Source organism: Hydra viridissima, unplaced genomic scaffold (genome assembly GCF_058129835.1).
Source record: "Hydra viridissima isolate aposymbiotic clone 2 unplaced genomic scaffold, HvirCarnegie_v1 scaffold_8, whole genome shotgun sequence".
NCBI lineage: Eukaryota > Metazoa > Cnidaria > Hydrozoa > Anthoathecata > Hydridae > Hydra > Hydra viridissima.
Genome location: NW_028324307.1, coordinates 4320753 through 4343415, shown reverse-complemented (window position 1 = coordinate 4343415; position 22663 = coordinate 4320753). Strand labels below are relative to the sequence as shown.

The following is a 22663-nucleotide window of genomic DNA, read 5'->3' as shown; positions in this document are numbered from 1 at the left end:
TATTTTACATATCGACAAACATTTAACATAACATAAGTTACTCAATCAACTTTTTTTTCTCTTTACCTTATCTGTCATTATTGGGACCGAGATATTGCTATGATTTCTCCATCCCCACTCAGTTGGTTCAAGTTCAATATTCAACCATTGCAAAATCTGCAAGTGCACTCTTCAAGAATGATATCTTATTGCATCTTCTGTTGGTGGAAGTCTTTCTGGTTGAATATCTTTAAAGGATTATGTTGTCATTTGCATTACTTATATTTTCTCATCAATGTAAGGCTTTCTTTTTCGTTGTTTCCACCTAAGGTTTGATTTCAAAAAAATATAAAAATAGTTTAATTTTTAAGTGAATCTTTTTTATCATAATTAATCTTTTAAATGCTCTACATTACCATAAGCTTTTATAGCAAATTTTATTCCAGCAGATGGAACTTGTTCTTGTGCTGCAAAAGGGTCGTTGAATACCAGACAAACCTTTTTTTAATTAAAATGTTGTTTTGCCTGATGGTTTACAAACATCAAAGTAGAATAAATACAATTTTCGTCTGATGGATTAATATTGATTATAGGGAGCATAAAGATGTCACTTTTTGGTGGATGATTTTCATTTTTTTGATGCTTTTGCATAAAACCATTCCATTGTGGTCTATTTTTAACTGAACGAAATGTATTTAATAAATCCCAAAGAAGATCAATTCCAGTAGATAAAAGTATGGTTGAAGGTGACTGAAGTTGAGAAATAGGCTTGAAAATGATTTTAGACAAACAAGACACTTCTGGAGTATCGTACGAAAGAATTGGGATCTTATTCTGGGAGTGCATTTCTGTTATTCGAGACATTACTGTTATTCGAGACATTACTCTTTTAATTCGAATTAGTATATTTAATGGTTGATTTAGATCTTTTGTATCAACTGCAATAATCCCCATGCCATGCAATGCTTCTTTACCATCAAAAGTGCAGATGTTATGGTCAACATTGTCAGCTACCCATTGGGTAAAAGATCTTTTAAGTGACGCTTCAATAGCTTTACCTTCACTTCTAACAATTGAATGCTTGTATCGATTTATCGAGTTACCTCGTACGGACTAATGGAAAATCCTAGTTTGAATAGCTGATTTATTAACCATTTAGAGCTAAACATGATCTGCTTCTGCACCTAGTCCAAACAGCAATGGTGGTATATATGATCTTGGCCTTACAGCTTTTGTAACTGCTTGACCTATTGAGGATTGCTTTAGTTCGTCTTTTATCAAAACTCTCATAAAAAGACGAAGAAGAGGAGTTAGGCTATCGTGATAATTTTCAATATTTAAGTTGGAAAGGTACTCTTTGGTATTAAAGTTTTGAGCATTTGTTTCTACTTTTATAAGCTTTGCAGCTGTTTTAATAATTCTTTCACATTCACTTATGTTGTCTTGTGCCATTTCTTTTATGGTCTTCTGAATTATGAAATTCTCAATATCTTTATACAAATGAGGTTTGGTTTTCCGTCGCTTTTTAAGAATACAATATCATCACAATATCGAAGCTCTAACTTTCTTTTCATTTGTTTCATCAAATAAACTTTGTCATTCGATCCTGCTAGTTAAATCATTTTTGTATGCATATCACACGTTGTCATAGGGGCCATTGCAGCTTCAAAATACATGCAAAGTTTATCAAAGTTGTTTGTTTCTTTACAGATAATGCAAATATCGTCATCCATTTTTTCGTAATTTTAGTAACATAAAATGCATATTTCTGAAGAAACATTTTGCGCAATAATACTAATGTGTCAGTAAATAATTAATGCTCAATGTTTTTGTACAAAAAAATTAAAGTTTGACATTTTATTTCTGGTATTTTTTCATATATTAGGCATTAAATAGAAAAAAAAAGGCCTAAAGCAATGTAGCAATAAGTTGTTATATTGCTTGTTAAACTTGGTACCAAATCCCTTGTATTAAATAAATAAATGAAATTCATTTTATATATTGTTAAGAATTAAAAAACAAATTATGCAAACTTATATTTTATTTATATAAATAAACAATAATAATCAAACTCTGCATAATTTGGAATTCCATTAAATTATAATATTGTCAAAAATGTAAAATAGTGACCCTAAGTAAAATTGCCATATCTTTTTTCCCCCTTAATAGTTATTCGGTGGACTTTATCCTGTTTAAAATTACATAAAATTACGCTTCTAATGATACCAAACACTGATTTTTACAAATTTTGTCCAGGTTGATCCCATTTTCAGTCTATTTTGACTACACTATAAATGAAGATCTATCTTTAAAAATTTTGGGTTGTCTGTGTGATTTTTTTAAAAAAGTTTACAAGTGAAAGTTTACAACAGAGGTAAAAATACCAAATTTTTAAAGATAGCTCAAGTTTCATATTTTGTACGCAACAAGTCTCTATTGCAGCTTTCAAACTTCCTCATTTAAAAAATTAACCACTTTAGATACAATTTTCTTTTACGTGCATTTTCAAAGGGAGCAGCTGCATCCAAAAGATTAAGGTGTCTGAAACAGGAAATGATATATCACCTCTTTCTTTAGTAACGCAGAGTAAAATGTGATAAAACAGAGTTAAATGACCTGTTAGCCACAAATAGATTTTGATCGAGAGCGTGTTGCTTCTCTGAATTTTTGTAGTAATTAAAATACTTTTGAAAATGAAAGAACAAAAGATAATATAGTTGAAAAAGCTGTTAAATTAGTTCTGTGAGGGAGAGGAAGACTATTGATGGAATATCTAAAAAAAAAAAAAATTACGTTACAGGCACATAATGTAAAACTTTTATAAACAAACCAGCAAAGTGTTTACCTGTTGTTTAATAGGAAGTCAATGAGTTGTCAACAATAAAACCAAATGAGTCTGATAGTTTACACACTTCCATATCATCTTTAAGAAAAATGTAAATTTTTTTTTAAAAAAAAGCAAATAGCAAAGTTAGATTCTTCCTCAGGCATAAATTGTAAAAGCAACAGCATTTTGAAAGCAGCATCTTTTAAACGTTTAAATGTCATAAGACCTGCGATTTTCACATTTCATTTTTATAGGAGTAAACTGTTTTCAATTTGAATTTGGTGAAATATTGTATCTCTCTGCCCGCAACACGTCTACACTGCTCAGTTAATAAACAGCCTTTTTTTCTTTGTCAATCCATTTTCGTTGAATTACTCCTACTTCTGCTTTGCTCTTCGATTGCCATACAGCACAAGCTCACTATTTCATTGGTACTGGTTTCATCTTTCATCAAATTTTCTTACTAAGTTTTATTAATCAATCAAAAGCAACGAATCCGAAAATGAGAAAAGCTCCGATCAAAAGGCAATATTGGGGTGATTGTTATAATCACATTTAAAACTTTTATTCTAACTCAAAATTATTATAAATTAATTCTAAAGTATTTTTGAAATTTTTGAATGATCAGAAAACTATTGTTATGAGAATAATTTTAATATTACATAATTCTTAAAATCTTATAATGATTGAATAAAGTAGTGCTCGTTGAAATTGCTTAACCCTATAACGCCTGAATTTAAAATTTTTGATAAAAAAAATTTTTTTTGGTTTTATTTTTTTACTTTCTTAGTTATCAATATGTAACAACCAAAATATATTTAAAAAATATATAATTTGCATTTTTTTTTTTAATGTAACTTAATTGTCACATTCGTCCATAGGTCCATGATGCAAGAATTAAAAATGCACCTTCATTTTTATATTTTTTAAATATTATTTTGTTATTCAATAAAAAAAACTTATTTTATTTATAAAACATTATGCAACATTTATTAATTTATTATTTTAGTGTGAAATTGAACAAAACAATTTTTTTCTTTTGTGATACAAAGATGAACTTTGCATTTACTGCAGAAAAATACTGGTGCACTCTTGCAATTTACATTTTTGCATCTTCCTCTGTTTGTGACCTCAGGGTAATGGTGAAGACCATCCAAACGAACATCACTTCCAGCGATACTTTTGGTGGCAGGACCTCTACTTTCTTTCTTCGCAAACTCAACATCAGTAGAGGAAGTAGATGGTCTGCCTCTTTTTTTGCCTCTATTACTCTTTCCTTCAAGAAGAAGAGCTTCCGCGATGCTCATTTTAAATTCTTCAGACTTTGGATCTTGTTTTTCTGTATTTGAAGATTCTCGCAGTCTCTACGATAAATTAGCCAAGAATTCACAACAGTCACATCTATAAAATGAAAAAATAATTTGTGGTAATATTTTTTCGATCTGATATGAATTCTGTATAGTGCAATTAGCGAGTCCATCAAATCAACACCTCCCATAAACTTGTTGTAGGTTTTCACAATAGCGGGGCAATCGATTGTAATGGCTTGTTTTGTTTTTTTGTCAAATCGCTTACAGTTGTCTTTCAGTTCTGCCGATGCAAAAGTTGACATAAGGTTGACAACTCTATTATCTGCCCATTTCACTACCCGTACTTCAGTATCTTCAATTAGAGCAGTCTCCTCTTGATAGGACCCTTTTCCTCGTTTAATCAAATCTTTGTCCTTGATTAGTGGTATCCCAGGCAAACGATTGATTCTAACGGTTCCCAGGCAAAATATTTGTTTTTTTTGCCAAAGTTGTCATCAAAGGAAGTGATGTAAACCAGTTGTCAAAATATAAAAGATGTTTCAATCCCACAGGAATTGATTGGGTCAATTTCAGCCCCACATTTGAACTAGCTCCCAAGTCAGGTTCTCCTAACACCGGCTCAATTTTCTCAGAATATATGAAAAAATCATACATGATTCCTTTATCATCGCAAAGAACAAACAATTTATATCTCCACTTGTGTGGTTTTTTTTGGTATATATTGCTTTATGCTTATTTTACCTTTGAATGGAACTATCTGTTCATCTACGCATAGCATTTGGGGCATTGGAATTTCCCGAAACTTTTTTTGTAAGTGGTCTATTAAAGGCCGGATTTTGAATAATTTGTCTGTTTTCTCATTAGATTAGGGAATTTTCGTATTATCATTGAAGTGAATCTTGGACTTTATATCTTCCCATCTATCTCTACTGATCACTTCCGATACAATAGGACAGTTTAGTTTGCTCTTCCAATATAGTCGTGAATTTGAGAGCTTCACCATTGACATAGCAAGTAGTGTACCCAAAAATTGCTCAAGCTCTTGACTATTCAGTGCAAGACTTTTATTGGGATTTTACTGGATTGCATAAATATTGAATTGATGGACAATATGGGCAATGATATCCTCCGAGAAAAAATGCCTAAAATATTCAACAGGGCGTTTTACCACCCCAGAGGAAACTTTTTGTCCTAATCATTCAGGTATAGATCTAGCTGTGCATCAGCTCCAGAAATGTGCTTCCAAAGAGGAGTTCTTCGAGTTCTTGATGTTGTTGGCTCAGAACTTGTAATTATTGGAATAGTTTCTTCAACTTCAACAACTGAAGATTCTAACTCATCTTCACTAACTAGGAGGTCTTCTAATTCATCCAAATCAGAGTCGTCGGGCACATATTCATTTCCTGTGGCGGGTAAAAAATAAATATTATCATCAAAATAGTTTGAACAAGAATCAAATAAACATTCTATATTGTAAAATCAAAATTTTTAAATATAAAACACATTTTATTTACCAATTTCATCCATATTAGCATCTGGTTCCTTATCTGACTCTGAATCGCATCCATCTAGGTCATAAATTCGCTATTTTCCATAAAACATTCCACAATCCATGCCGTGATAATATTTGTCCGCTTTGACTCAAAAGACGGACGTAACGAATTCGTAACGTTTGGAAAATGCGGATATATATAATAAATATAATGTTTTTTTTACAAGAATTACACTCTCACTATAATTATTACAGTTTTTTTTTAATATTCACAGCAAATATCACCACTAAAACTTCAGTAGATTGAAAATAATCGGAAAATACACTAAGTGCCAAAAACCACCTAACCTCAAACGCGCAGTCTGTCAAAACAAGTAATTTTTTTTTGCCGCTAGAATGCGTGACTAGGGGTTTGCATTTAAACTACAAAAGTGTGACGATATCGTCAAAATCGTCGACGGCTCTAAAAACTTTATATTTTCGGTACTAAATACGTTTAAATGAAACGTTACGAAAACGTCGCGCTCGACGTTATAGGGTTAAGGGTGTTGTATTGTGTTCAAAAAAGCAAATTTTTTTTGAAAAAATGAAACCTTAGTTCTGTAGTTAGAAACTAAACAAAAAAGTTGTAATTAATTTACATAAAACCATTTCATTTTGTTCAGATTCATGCAAAAGCGGGAAATATATACCGTTATTGAAAAGCAATACAAACCTTATTCAGTCTAACGAGTTCAGAGTTTAGTACTAGAACTCATTTGAATGTAAATGGCACTTCATCAAACTTCTCAACAAAACCAAAGTCAAAGTATCTTGAATTTACAGGACTGGTATAAACTCTTTGAGGATGTTTCACCTTAAAACAGTTGTAAAAGTTATCTTCTAGAAGTTTTTCATAGTAAAGAAGAGTTTTGATGTAGAAAACAAGAATATTGAAACTTACAGAAAGTTTGTACGGTTTGACAGACAGATAACTTTGATAGACAGACAAGTTTGTATGGTTTGAAGTTTTAAAAGCGCTTGTGACATTTTGCAATTCAAACTGATACTTTGTAACTTATGTTGTTGATTTGTTTCAATTTCAAAATTGTTATTTCTATGTTTGCAGAAAATTTTCAAACGGGAACTTTTATTGAGTGAACAGTCTTGTTTTTGAAGTTTCACCATAAATTGTTGCAACATTTTCTACAAAACAGGTAGGCAAGTCCCGAACTTAAGATAAGTAATGAGGCCTGAATTCACAACTAGAATTCAAAATAATAGCAACAGAAACTTGCAAGAAATATATTTATATTTTGTTAGATGTCGTTTTGAAGCGCAGCCTTCAACGCCATAAGACCAGTATAAAATTAAAACTGCATGAGTTCTTTCGCTTTCCAACAAACAACGTGTCCGGCAAGATAAGTTGGACGGTAACTTGCCATTTAAAGATAATAACTTATTAGAAATTCGCTTTTCAAAAAGTTTGACAGCCTGCATACTCTAGGACTCTGCTTTAAACAAAATCAAAATTCTTTATGTTGCTCAAAAATCATCTACATGACGGGGTCATAGATTTATCACAGTAGAGAGAGAAACACGCACTAATGAGGCGACATTTGTTTTAGTAATGGTTTAAACAAAGGCAAATATGACATTTAAAAGAATCTTTTTCTCTCCATCAAAAGGTATGCTTCACTTGCATATTCATCAGTTTTATTATTATTGCTTTTCACATTATTGTCAAAATCACCGCTGAGCATTAGCATCAGCAACTACATCATTGTTCATACAAACATTTTGTAGTTGAAAATCATCGAGTTGAAATTTTTGTGGAAACAAATAGAAAGATGAAGTCTTCGTTAAATGTTAGAATAAAATTACATGATACAATAGGATACATTCTAATAAAAAGAGCACTAGATTTTGCCATATGGCAAAATATTCTTAGGAGTTTACAGAAGAAAATGAAATGAGAAAAATTGTAACAACTATGCATTCTTAGAAACTAGAATATGCTTAGTATATAAAAGCATTTTTTTCTATTTATATTATGAGTTCACATTGTATATCTACAAAACAACCGCATCAGTCTAAAACCTAAGTATAAATGTCAAGATATTTAATGTTTTTGTAAAGTGTATAAGAATGTTTTTATGGACCATTGTTGCCGATCCGCAACAATGGTCCATAAAGGCTTTATAATATTTTATATTGTCAAATTCCATTTACAAGACGCACTTCAAAAATATATTACTTACCTTTTACTTAGCTATAACTATTACGTAATATATTACTTAACTTTTACTTAACTTTTACTTAACTTTTAGCTCTGTTTACATTGGAAAAAAAAAACATAAAACAATTCAGCTGTCGCGCGCGTCAGTTGTCCCAAGAATTCGTACTTTGTACGGATTAACTTATTTATCCCTTTTTTTTTTGACGAGATATTACGAGATTCTCGTAATATCTCGAAATGAAGTAAACACGAGATTCTCGTAACAAATCTCGTAAAGAATCTCGTAACTCTCGAAAAAAACTCAAAAATAATCTAGAATATTTCGAGATTTTTTGGTGGGTATTCAAACCCAATCTCGTGACTTCCCATATCATCTCGATTGAAAATTCCCAAAACGTTTCGAGACACCGGAGCTTACCATTTAGATTATTTTATGTGAGCCAATCAAACTTTTAATAGCAAATCAACTGATTAGAAGTTACAAGATGTATAAGTTATCAATAAGTTAAAAACTTCAGCACAAAGCGCTATTCCTGTGGATATCATTAAGGTATTAAATTTTTTGGTTTAGATAATTTATGATAAATGAAAATTTTAAAGATCTTTTACATTTTTATAATGATTATGCAATAATAGATAACCCACTTAAAAATAGTGAAAAAAGCAAATTCTCCCGTTTATCGCCATGTGTTATAAGAGAAAATGCATATCATTTTGCTGAAACTGATCAGTTCTATTACTCAATGGCTTGTCCTAAATTCTCGTTTTAAAGAAAAAGATAATGTTGCAGAGTATTATTTGAAGGATGTTGGGAAAATGATAAAATGACGAATACCAGTTAATATTTATTAGCACTAGTGCCTCAAACGATTCAATTAATAAAGACAGATTCTAATCCCGACGGACAATACACCAAATGGTAGGGTGGATGAACTCCAAAGGGAAGTTGTTATTAAGAAAATTGGGGTGCAGTTCAATGTATGCCCACTGATTACAGAGATGATTGGATAGTAACAGGAGGAGTAGGGTTTAAACCACTATTAAATTGCAATATTGAAGCTCATGAGGCAATTAAATTTCCTGTTTCCAAAATAAAAATTTTCAAAGCGTTTTTCTATATTTGAACTATTACTACTTTGAAATATGTTTTTTCTCTTTTTACAAAGTCTCCTTTTATGAAATCTTTGTAAAATAAATTCTGTTTTTGATTTCCTGTTCATTTTTTTGGTAATATTTTACCATAAAATTCTCTAATAATATTCTCCAAAAAAACTGCAAGATTTTCTAAACCGTTGTTTTTCAAAAGTCTGTAGACGTTTCCTAAATCAGGTGTTGTGTTTAGCAAGTGCAATGGACTTTATTTTCAAGTCCGCTTTACTTTCAACCTCTGAGTCATGGTGCTCAAAAAGAGGTTTTACCTGTTGTCTTTTGATTAGCGTTTGTCTCTGGTTTCGACTTGTTTGTGTAAATTTTTAAAATAGCAACAGAATTTTGATGAACTTTGATTGAACTATTTTCATTTTATCAGTGTAGTTACGATTGAATTTCTGATAGTTTTTACAAAATCAGTTTTAAGCATCAATGGTGTAATTAATTTACTCTTTACGCATTTGAACATTTATATCCACGCGATGTTTCGGCTGTCTCGCAATTTTCTTCGATCAAATGTTATATGTTTGAGTCGGGCAAAATTTAAAATGTTTAAAGTTTCTTTCGTTTTCCCTCCTCACACTTCCTTTCCCTTTCCCTTTCCTTCCCTCCCCTAAGGTGAATTTGATGGCCATTCTCCAATCTGTCTCTGAGAGCTGATGTCAATTTTGATAAAATTGGGAAAGTTCTCTTCCAGCCAAGTTTGAGTCTGTATAGCTTTGTAAGAGGGTGCACCGTTTTGTTAAAAGGTCCTTTCTTCATCTCAAAAATGCTGCTGGGTCCAATTCAAAAGTTTTTCATCGCTCGATATTTAGCACCACGAACTTTGACTCTTTCTGGAACAAGTAAGAGAGTTTTAGCATAGTGGGTGATTCCTGCCCAGACCATCAGTTGCTGTGGCTTCTGTTGATGGGAAATGATTATTTTTTTAAGTTGCAGAGGCTCCTTAGACCAACTTCTGTCATTTTGATTGTTATGAGCTTGCTCAACCATTTCTCATCACAAAACAGAATTTATCGGTGTCGTCTAGCACCAAAACGTTTCAGAAGCTTCCTGCATCGATTCAAACATTTTTGTTTCATCTCTTCTGTAAGTAATTGAGCTGTAACATGTTTCTTGGCTTTTAATCCGGCTTCTTTAAGAATATTTCGGGCTGATCCTTCAGAAATTCCAATAGCTTTGGCCATTTTTCCTGTTGAGTTCTTCTGTGCTTGTGGGTTTCTTTTGATTCGACTTAAGATCTTATTCCGGTTAGCTGAAATGTTGGCAATCCGAGGACGTCCACTTCTCCTTCTGTCTTCATAGCTCCCAGTTTCTTGATATTGCTTAATGAGTTTGGATTCAGTTTGGTGATGTTTGATGTTTAGAAGTCGGACAATTTCTTTCACTCTTCTTCCTTGTTCATATAGAGAAATAATAGCGGGGCTGAGTTCAGACATTTTTCCTAAAAAACATTACAATTATTTTTTCAAATGGGGTTACATTATGTAAAATTTGAAAAACTGCATAGGACGCGTAAAAAGTTCGTCTACCTTGTTTAAAATGTTATAGAAAAATGGCCCCGAACTTTTTACGCACCCTGTAATTTGCTTTTAGCGAAAGCTTCCCAGACGAAATAGAATGAAGAGAAATAAATAGTCGCATATAAATTAATTTCGCCAAGAACGTTGCGCATACACGGGGTTAACCAATAGCGTTATAGAAGTCTCCAGCAAATAGAATAAATTTATTTTAAACAGAGGGTAATGTTCAGGAGGGTTAGCCAAAAGCATTTATTCTTTTATACCAGGGGGTTATATTCAGGGGGTTTAGTCAAAAGGATTAATGCTTATACATCATGGGGGTTAGCCAATAGAATACATACTTGGACATCAGGGGGTTATAGTTAGGGGGATTTTATCTTTTATTTCTATCAACCAATAGAACTGCTAAATTTATTTTATATATATAAAAGAGTAGTAGTTAGAAGTAAACCTCTAATACACATATCATCAATCAGGTATCCTAAATTCTTGACTTGTCAACAAAAAATGTGGAAAACTTTGCCATAGCATCTGGCTCACAACTGGTTAGGCAATCCTTTGGCTTTAAATTAGTGAACATGGCTTGGAAAGTGATATTCATAAGTTTAAAAGTTCCTTCTCAGTTAGTATCTTAAGTATACTTTCATATGTGATTTAGAATCAAGGTAAAATATTCTATTGTTGATGGGCCCCATCATCTAATCAAACTTCTTTATCTATTAATAGTCAAAGAGTCGAAGTTAAAGATGCCGTTACAAAGTCTATTCAGACTGGGTCATTTCATGCTCATTCTTATTCTCTTATTTCTCTTCTTGCAAGCTCAACATATTAAAACAGAATTTTTGCAGTTAACATGATTCTGATAGTTAAAGGATATTCAGAGCAAGGTGATGCAAGTTTAAGAAACCGAAAAAAACTTAATTTTGATGCTGTTACTTTCCTTGAACTCATTTATTGGAGTAATGAAACTTGAAGCCGAATTACACATGCAATATGACGAAAAAAAGATATACAAAATAGATTATCTTATGGAAGTAGCTTACTATACTCTCCACATCCAGTCATGTAAAAGAATTGTAAAGCAAGTGACTAAGGTAGCAGCTGCTGTTTATGGCTCTCAGAGACGCGATGGTTTTATCAGAACAATGATAGAGGACAGAAATGTTGTTCCAAATCTGAAATTCGAGAAAGATTTTATCAAACTGTTTAGTTGATGTTCAAGCTTGATTCTAGTGAAAATTTTATTTTCCATCGAAAAGTGTTTTTTTTTTTTTTCTTTCCATTTTATGTCATTATTGTATAATTGAACTAAAATATACTATAATGACACAAAATGGAATATCTTTCCGTGGGCGTCCACAAAAAAATTTGATGGTTTCACCTATAACAGTTTCAGGTAGTTCATCTGCAGGTTTTAAATTTCATATAATAGTTTTTTAGTGCTCCAAAGTTATAATCATGAAAAATGTGTAAACCTCATCTTAGAAAGGATTGAAGTTTACATGATCGTAACTTTCGAACGCCTAAAGATTACTAGATGAAACCTGTTGATGAAAATGTATCGAGTATAAGATAGAAAAACTACTAGGATCAATCAAAAAGTTCATATAATCAATTTTTTTTTATAACAAAGAATAAGCATTAAACAATTAAATTAATAGTGGATCATAAGTAGGCACCATGCTTCAAAATAATCTCATTTAAATCTGTTTTCAGTTTTTCCAGTTGCCGTTGCATATGATCATGTGAATGTGACCTAAAGTTTGTCTCCATGGCTGCTTGAACCTCTTCCTTTGTCTGAAAATCCAAATCCTTGCGATAGAATTCAAATGAAAAGAAAGCATATCTGTCCAGCAAGTTAAAGTCGGGGCTATATGTAGGTTGAATGACTCGGGTGACTTTTTTCTCAGGAAGAAAGTCTCTGACTGCAGAGTTTTTCTTGTGGCCTGGCATTATCGTGCTGAAGGAGCATTGTGTTCCATCTTACTCTTTTCATGCTTTTGTTGACAAAATTATGCATATTTGATAGGAAAAGCATGTACACTTCTGAATTGACCGATTGTCCATTTGGAAGTACCTCAACATAGGCCTTGCCATCAAATGAGATATAGCAAATTGCCATACTTTTTGCATCAAATTGTGATGTCCTGATACGTTTCGGAGCTTCTTCACCTTTTGAAATCCAAGCGCGATTACTGCGTTTGCACCCGATCGATCTGTGGTAAATCCACTTCTCATCCACAACAGTTAGATGTCGTTCAACATTCAATTCATCTCGTAGGATGGTCAGAAATTTATGCACAAGTTCAACCCGATTTTGTTGATTTGCTTGGATGAGGCCTTATGGAATCCATTGTGAACAAATTGATCTTTTCATCAATTTTTCGTTGATTATTGAATTAACTGAACCAAAAGAAAAGTTTACGACATCACAAATTTGCTCTATTGTTAAAAATTCGTCTTCATCAAGCATTTGTTGAATGATCTCAATGTTGTCTATAGTTGTTGAGGTACTGGGTCTACCTGACCTCAATTCATCTGAAAACTGACTATAATCACTTATGTTTGATGTAGAATACTTTTGATAGTACTTGTATACTGTTTGAATGGAAGTTGCATCCTCACCCCAGGCAGTAGTTATGAATTTGTGAGCATCAGATGGAGACTTCTGATTACGACGACAAGTCTCAATTAACAATCTAACACCAACTTTGTCAATTTGCATTATAGCTTTAGTTATTTAAATGATCTAGATTTAAAAATATCTATTTTATTAAGCATATATGTACATAAGTTAATGTAAAGAATATCTATAATATAAAAATTTTTATTGGCAAGAATATTAAAACACGAATTATACGAACTTTTTGATAATACTAATATATATTTTATTAGCTCACCGCCCTCACGCATTTCGGCAAATGAGCCAAGACTCATGAGCAAACTTTTTAGGTGTTCTTGTTTCCAGACTTTAATAGGTGCTTTTTTTGCGAAGCATTCTCATTTAACATAAGCATGAACATGCTTTAGTTTGGAGTTGCAAATGGCTGAAGATGGCATATGAAACATAAAAAAAAAGTATGTGGTTGCCCATGAAAAAATCTAATTCAAAATTTTACTTTTCAGCAAATTTGCTTGGTTTTTTAGTGCTGTTAAAAGTGTTTTTTCAAATTGTCACTAACGCATATTTAAAAAATTGTTTGGTAAAATGCTTTAACAACCACGTGTTATAAAAATGTAACGTAATTTTATCCATTGTTTTCATTTTAACAGTATTTACTTTAATATTGCGATTTTCATGTTCATGTTTACTGAAAAAGAAAAAAAGAAGAAGAATTTTATTTCAATGTTGATTAGAAATAACAACCACATAAAAAAGTAACTCCACTAATTGTTAGTTTTGAAAATTTAAAATTTTTTAAAAGTATGATACCCTAAGGTTCATTTTTTTGCTTGCTGGTTTACACACTTTGACAATCAAATTTTTTGATTACTAGCATATTTCTTCTTTAACATCAACTTCAGATGGTGTCTAATTGTTAATTAATGCAGTTTCTCGAATATAGAGTCTTATATATCTATTTTCAATATTTGTTTTAAAGTTAACTTTTTTAAATAAAATAGGTTTCTGCTTAGTTTGATATTTTGGTCTAGTTCTTCATGTTTCGCAATAATTTGGAGCGCTGCCAAAAAGTTACCCGAGTTGTATTTTATCGAATTATCAGATGCCGACAATGCTTCTTGATCACATCTCAGAGCAATTCACTGTTATCCGCAGAAAAGAATTGCCTCAGCTATTGTTTTAACAATGTTTGGATTACTTTCTATGTTAATCTTTCTTCATCAAAATGAGATCAATGTTTTCATTTGGCTTCTTGATTGAATTACTAATCGTCTCTGACAAAATCATTGCATCGCGGTGGCTTATTTTTGTTTGATGCTGTTTAGCCTTCTCGTCTAACTTATTATTTGTATATATTTTATTTTGCTATTTGCGCCCCATAGTATATGAAGAGTGACTGAGTATGGTCAATTTTTCATAATAATAACCAAATAATGTTTAAAAAAAGAAATTATAAATAAATCATATACTAATAATAGTAATGTAAATATAAAAATGAAAATATATTATCAGATAAAAATTTGTGCAACACCAGTAATTTTAGTAAAAATGTGGATGCACAGGATATATATATATCATAAAAAATAACGTAAAAATCAATTTAAAGCAACATAAAATATTAGTTATCATAGTGTCCAACAATAATATACATAATAATAAACAATATTTGCAATAATAAACAATGAAAATATACGGAATAAATAAAAAAAAGACATCTTACCAGGTCTGTGGAGTCGGTAAGCTGCTGTTCCGACTCCGACTCCTTGATTTTATCATGGACCGACTCCGATTCCCGACTCCGACTCCTTCATAAGTAAACAATTTGTAACAACAAATAGTTGTTTGTTTTACTGCAGTTATTTGTTTGTAACAACAAATAACTGTAGTAAAATGTTAACATTGGCTATTTCATCACTATGATACAAATATTCCAACCACTTAGTGCTTTACACAATATTTATAAGAAAACAATTTCTGAACAAACAACTTTTCTGAACTCTTGTTATGCAATAAACTCTTATGCAGTCGCTAATAACATTATGAATTTGTCAAAATCATGTTTGAAATATTGTCAGTTGGACAATATTTCAAACATGAAAGAACTTGCTCTTCTTTAACTTCATATTCTTTAAGAATCTTTTCTACTAAGAACTGGAGAAATTCGCTGGTGTGATTAGTTTTGGCGTCTTTTACTGCCAATGTCTTGGTAACTGCTTCATTTTTTTCAAAAAAGAATTAAACATTGATTGAAAAATAGTTCACTCTGTTAAGAAACACAGAGCGTCCCTTGAGACAATCATTAAGTTCTTCTTTTTGTTTAACAGCTTCTTCAATCACTAATTTTCTAATATTCTCTCTCTCCAGAGAAACAAAGTTAATTGAATACTTAGTCTTTCTGTTTGTGGAGCAACTCTTTGGTGCTTGGTGGTAGCACGCCTAGCTTTCTACTAAGAATATGTAGCACAGTGCTAGACAATTTAAGTCGGGAGTTAGGGGATCATGAAGTTATATAGTTTAAGGGAAGGTAGAGGAGAGCGCAAGGGAGGTGATATATGATTATCAGTGATAAGCAGCAAAATATCCTATTGCTTATCACTGTTTTAAAGGCCTAAAAACAACATGTCAAACTCCTTGTCCTCCAGTTGTTGCAAACTACAATTCCCATTTTATCTGGATATCCTACAGCTTTCAGACCATCCTGGCACTTGTAGTTTTGTAACATCTATAAAATCCTTATGAAAATTATGAAACTTTGAAAGATTTTTTTAAACCGGAGTCGGAGTCGGTACAATTTTTCCGACTCCGACTCCAGCCAAAACGAGCTCCGACTCAGACTCCACAGCCCTGCATCATACTATATTGGATGAGAAATAAACGATGTTGTAATCGAAACGTATAGTAATAAAAGTGTAATATATAAAGAGAACTTAAAGAAAAAAGGTTAATTAATCTACGATAGCACCTGGTTGCGGTAATAAGCAAACGCGAATCTACTCGGCGTAGTTAAGACAAGTTAGTAAAATTTTATCCGAGAATTCCAACAAAATTCCTAACTTTGACAATCTATAACTTAGATTTTGAATGAGATGAAATAAATTTGAATTCAATATTTTTAATGAAAACTATATCTGCTTGTGTTTAAAAAAAAACAAAAACAAAAAAAAGAATATTTAGACAGTATTTAGGGTTTTTGTAAAGTGTATATTTGAGGTATTTTGCGATTTTGCTCGGTCGGTTTGCATCAAATTGACGTAAACGAAATTACCAAATATCCTTAATTTGGACATGATTATAGATCAAAAAAGCTGGAACATTTATAAAGTGTTTAAAGCTGATAATTTTATAAAAAACATGTTAGTTTTACTCAAAATTACTAAGCTACCCACTTATTAAGTAAAAGTATTCAAAAAATGAGATGGTGGACGTTGTAGCTCTTTTTCTTCTATTTTCTCAATGAATTTTCTATTGTTTAAATGTCTTCGCAATAACTAAGATATTCCCAGCACTAAGCAAGGTCTAAATTAAAAAATAGAGTCCAAGAACATGAGATTTCACAGGTCAGGAAATTATAGCTAATGCTAACATTTTAAAGATATCGTAATTTTAAATTCAATCACGCGATAAATTAGTCAATTGGTAAACTTTTTCTTATAAAGTTTTTATATAGATACTTAAACTATATAAAGAAATTTACAATGTTATCTATAATACATCCTCAAACTTGTGGATTTGCAAAAACAGCTGCATATAATACTTTCAACATAAAAATAAAGCATTTGATGAAAGTCAAAAAGTATATACTTCAAGAAAATGTAAGTATATAATATTTAGTTTGAAGTAAGTATATATTCAATTTGAAATTGGTTTTGAAACTGCATATACTATGCAGTTTCAAAACCAATTTCAAGTTGAAAACGACTATAAGTTTGTAGAACCATATGCTTTTTTGTTTGAAACTACAAACAAATTGTTAATAATCTTTTTTTTGGGAAAAAAAGTTCATCAACAAAAACTGAGGTTATGCAGGAATTTTCATTTGAAAGATAGTGCTGTTTAACCAAAGAGCAAAAAACGAGTCATGCGATAAAAGATTGCTTTGGATGTCAAATTCAAGAATTAATACACAAACGAGAATCTGAGCGCACTAACAAACTTACATTAAAAATGTATCTAGTGGTATTTAAGCATGTAATGTTGGTTATGTCTAATCTTGGAGAAAATTTGAATGTTTTAACAGTCCGAAAATTTTACGGCAACTAATTCCACTGTCTAGTCACTTATATTTCTGACCAATTAAGAATTATTTCTGGTAGAGCTGCAAACACTAAAAAAGAAGAAAGACAGTTTAACTTTTTAAAAACCACGAGCGCCACATCAAATCGTCACCCTAGTCATATTATTTCAAATGCATTAATAAGGATGCAAGTATCCAATGAGTTAAATAGTAATTTTAGTGAAATTCCCTTCATAAAATCATTAATTTCAACATTTTATAAAGTCATTCGACCAAAGTCGAATACAACTATATCCTTTGAAATAAAGAGAAATTATCCGAATGAATGTCAAGCAATGCTACAAAAAATAGCTGATTTTCTTATTGAAACAAATGTTTATTGGTGTGACACAAAATTTGGTGTTGAAATTTATGATTTTAAAAACGTGGAATCTAGTAAAAAGACTCCACACCATTTTAGAACAAAAACAATAATAGAGCTATTCACGAAAGTTTAAACGTTTGCAGAATTTTCAAATCTAATCTTCGGTTTTTCTTGAATAAAAATCTAACGGAAATAGATATCAAAATAATTATTTTTCCAATTTGGTAAATAGCCCAGCTAACACAAAACGTTCGAGTACGTTCAAAGAACGTTAGAAACGTTCTTAGAACGTGCCCGACCGTTTCTAACGTTCTACGAACGTTTTGTGTTAACTAAGAAGCTATTTGTTAATAGAATAAAAAAAAGTAGGTTTTGACTCATTACCGTTTACTCAGAAATTTCATTAAAAGGTAGGTGATGCAAATTAAGAGGTTTCACAAAAATTTAAATGATTTTATTTAGGATCAATTATTTGCTAATTAATTGATGAATCCGCTGCGAAATTTTTTTTCGCAGCAAATTTTTCAGTTTTTTCATTCTTTTCTCATAAGCTTTTTCGTCACTGATTTTTCTCTTATATTTTTTTCTAAGTTTCGTTGTCTCAATTTTTTCAGCATGTCCCATTTGCATGTCAGACTTTTCACCTGTCTTATTTCTTTGACTGTATAACCACCTGAGCTCCATAGTTGTAATTTTTTTAGAAAAAATACAGGTGCAATTTATATGTGCTTTACTTTTACAATTTTGGGGGGAAGAACACCCAGACATATCATGTTCACACAGAAAAATCTTATGAGGACATGTTATGAGGTCCATTAGCTTATCTAACTTCAATATAAGTTCTTCTTTTACTTTTGCCTTAGTTCTTCCCCATGCAACGTTTTCTACTTTCTCCCAAAGGGTTTTAATTCTATAATAAAGTGATTTCTCACCAATAATAACTGGCTGTTGAAACTTAACATTTGCTTTTCTCCATTGAGCAAGAACAAATGGAATCAGATCGCTAGCAAGATCTTTGTTAGAATATTTATTATGGTGTAGATTGCATGTCATGCTTTTTTGTTCTTTTAGTAAAATCCCTTTTTGAATAACTGCTCTGTTTGTAGGCAGCTCACTAGGAATAAAATCTTTTCCAGGTCCAATAAAATCTGAAATTGCAGTGGTGGATGATCTAGTCTTAACTTTTGACATTTATGAATATCTCAATTAAATAACTAATAATGAATAAAATAGTAACAAACTTCGATCTTGTATAAAGCCTTTATACAGCGGAGAGCCAAGTAAAAATATCTTTTAAAATTAATTCGGCGCTGCGCTTATTAGGAGAGTTTATTACATAAAAACGGATTTTGTTTACTTTATAATAATTTAAGTTTTTTTCATTTTAATAATCTGTTAATATGAAAATTTGGGTATCAAGACGTTTTCTTATCAAAAAGTGGTCCATAACAAACCTACCTTGAAATTTAATTTTACATAGGAATACACCTTTTCTTACGCTTGAAATTTATTTTTTTCAAAAACATATAAATCTCACTGTACCCTAACGAAAATTGTCGGACAAAGGTATTGGAACGTACATAGCTGCTAAAAAACCTATTCTTTCAATCACGGATAAACGTAACCGACGAGTGTGGTCCAAAGAATGGCTGTACTGGTCTGTAGAGCAGTGGGCAAAAGTTATTTGGAGTGATGAAGCTAACTTTCAAGTTGTAAACCGTAAGGGAAGAATCTATGTGAAAAGATTTGCAACTGAGAAATATTCAGACAGGTTTTTGCAACATCGTTGACAAGGCGGTGGAGGTTCGGTTGGCATCTGGAGATGTTTTTCTCACAAAGGTATAGGCTTCTGTGAGCTGTATGAAGGCCGAATTAATCAATACACCTACAAGAACACATTGGAAACGTGTTTAGTTCCATCAATCAGACACTTGTATGGCAGAAGCAAGCAATTCATCTTTCAACAAGACGGGGCTTCAGCTCATACAGCACACTCAATCAAAGAATATTTTTTTAAAAAAAAATTTCAATGTGATGCCCTGGTGCCCTAGATCACCAGATCTCAACCCAATCGAAAATATTTGGTCTTGGATCGACAATCAACTGACATACCATGAAATTCAATCAACTCAGCATTTAAAGCAACTTTTGAATGGGTACTGGCTGAAGGTACCTCGCGTGATGTGCATGAAATTAGTTGAATCAATGCATAAACGAGTTTATCTTTGCTATAAAAACAAAGGAGGACACTTCAAATATTAGTTTGACTTTTTTTTTCATTTTTTGTTCGAATGTTGCAATTCGTTTAAACTTTTGTGCTTCTTATTTTTCTTATAAGATTTTTTATAATGGCTTTTTTCTAACTAAATATTAAAATTTTTATAACATGTTCATATTCATTTTAAAGCTAATTACTTTTTCTTTAATAAATAAAAAAATGAAGTCGATATCATTTTACAGTTTTTCTTTATTAAACAAAAACCAAACATACTTTATAAAAATTCTGCAATCGTTTAAACTTTCCTGAACAGCTGTAGAAGAACTTAATTACATTAAAAGTTGCTGGAATGAAATATGCTTGTCGTATGCTAATATGTAAATACCTGCATATAAGGTTAAAGTTGAAAATAAAATGACCAACAAGACTAAATTAATATTTTTGAAAACACTGAAAAGCTGTTCCTTATGAAATATGAAAAAGTTTTAATTTTTAAAATAGTTTTCTTTTTTTTTAACAATTTCTCAATAATAAAACAAATAAATTCGTTTTATTTTGATGTTATTTCATAAAATTTTAATATTACTTGGATTTGTTTTATTAATTTGAAACTTTTATTTGTTTTAATTGTTTTTATTATAAATTAATTTCTATTTTTAATGGCTGTAATCTTGTTGTGATATTAACTTACTGCTGTTATTTTTATATTATATCTATAAAATAAAAGTTATGAATGGATTAGAAAACTTAAAATTTTTTTTGACTTTGATATTAGGAGGTAAAGAAACCAGTTTTTTTGGCTTTACAGGTGTTTTGTTTTAAAGCAAAAAGCACTAAATTTACAAAAAGAATTCACTTTATAAACTATAATTGTCTTTAAAAATATCCATTTACTACCGTTATTATACAATTTAGTATTCTTCAAAAAAATGGTCAAATAACACAATGTAACAAAAAAAAAAAAAAATTTCTGTTTATCAAAGTTTTTTGATGTTTCTTAATTAATTTGAGTATGCTGAGTCTAAATATGACATTGGATTTTTTATTGCATCAATCGTTTGGTCGTAAAAAAAAAAAAATCAATTAAACATATAATTAATATAAATCGTTTTGCAATCATGTTACATTATATTGTATTGTAACAGTCTCTCACAATCTCAAAAAACACTAAAAGTGAACAGTAGAACGAGGTTTTCTTTTATGAAGTTTCTCGTCATCGCGTATCAAACACCAGATGTAGTCACCCATCATAGCTGCATCCCATCTGCCCTGGTATCTTTTCTCCATTGCAAGAATATCCTGATGGAAACGTTCCCCGTGCTCTTCACTCACATCACCCAAATTTGGTCTGAAAAATTCCAAGTGTGAATGCAGGTAATGCAGCTTTATTGACATTCTGCATTTCATATCTGCGTACCGTACAATTAAGTTTTCCACTATCTCTTTGTAGTTATCACTCTTATTGTTGCCTAAAAAGCTATGAACAACATGTCTAAATGCAGTCCATGCTTCTTTTTCAACAGCAGACATTTTGTCCTCAAGCTCCTTACATGCCAACATAACTTTAATCTGTGGACCAACGAATATACCTGCTGAAATTTTTGCATCTGACACCTTTGGAAACATCTGCCGAATATGCTGGAATGCTGCACTATCTGGGTTTAATGCTTTGACAAATTGTTTGATAAGACCAAGTTTAATGTGAAGGGGTGGTAGTAAGATCTTTTCAACAGGTATCAGAGATTGATTAATAACATTGTGCGAACCAGGCTGTAAATGTTCTCTCACTGGCCACTCACGTCTTGTGAAGTGCTGGTTTGCAGCCCTGCTATCCCATAAACAAAGAAAACACGAGTACTTTGTGTATCCTCCTTGCAGACCGAGAAGAAATGCTAGCATCTTAAAGTCTCCACATACATCCTACTTGTAACTATCGTAGTTGATTTTCTCAAGCAACAACTTCACGTTCTTATAGTCTTCCTTTAGATGAACGGAATGAGCTACTGGAATCGAAGGAAATCGGTTTCCGTTATGGAGCAAAACTGCCTTTAGACTTCTTGTTGAGCTGTCAATGAATAATCTCCACTCTTCAGGATTGTGAACAATGCCAATGTCATTGAAAAGACCACGAACGTCATGACAATAGCACAGTGATTCTGATACTACATAAAAGTATGCGAATGTTTCATGTCTTTTTCGGTATTTCGAGGTTCTGCAGCTTGGATCTAATAAATTCCATTCTTTCAAACGTGATGTCAGAAGTTCTGCATTTGATTTAGTGAGACCTAAATCTCGTACTAAGTCATCAAGTTCTTGTTGGATAGGGAAATGAGGTGAATCATTCGGTTCCCTGAAATCACAGTCATCATTGAGTTCATCCGGTGAGTCTACTTCAGAATGATATGCAGCTGCTTCTTCGGATTGAGGTGGAGTAGGAACAGGCAATTCATCACTGTGTGGAACTGGTCCAATAGAAGATGGTGTACTTGGATAAACTAGAGTCAGCCTATCTTTCGGTTTTTTATACTTTGAAATGTCAACAATGCAGAAAAAGCAGTCATCATGATGGTTCGTCGGTTCTCTCCATATTCTCGGAATCGCAAAGGGCATTGACTTTCGGATTCCACGCAGCCATCCTTCCAGAGTTGATCTGCAGCTACCACAACTGTAGTGTGGTGCCCACGATTTGTCCTGATCTCCCATAGCCATGCCAAAATAAGCATGAT

General features: G+C 31.8%; 2 protein-coding genes across 2 annotated transcripts; both read right to left on the bottom strand.

The window, feature by feature from the left end:
- Window positions 1-9988: 9988 nt before the first annotated feature.
- Window positions 9989-10414, bottom strand: LOC149884659 (uncharacterized). The gene has a single exon (XM_090094537.1). The coding sequence runs from the start codon at window positions 10412-10414 to the stop codon at window positions 9989-9991; it is 426 nt and encodes a 141-aa protein (XP_089950663.1).
- Window positions 10415-12839: 2425 nt separating this feature from the next.
- LOC149884658 (protein GVQW3-like) lies at window positions 12840-13223 on the bottom strand. The gene has a single exon (XM_090094536.1). The coding sequence runs from the start codon at window positions 13221-13223 to the stop codon at window positions 12840-12842; it is 384 nt and encodes a 127-aa protein (XP_089950662.1).
- Between the last annotated feature and the right edge of the window lie 9440 nt (window positions 13224-22663).

Bases quoted from the DNA above. Each gene is read 5' to 3' on its own strand.
- LOC149884659 (XM_090094537.1), bottom strand. From the start codon at position 10,414: ATGTCTGAACTCAGCCCCGCTATTATTTCTCTATATGAACAAGGAAGA.
- LOC149884658 (XM_090094536.1), bottom strand. From the start codon at position 13,223: ATGCAAATTGACAAAGTTGGTGTTAGATTGTTAATTGAGACTTGTCGT.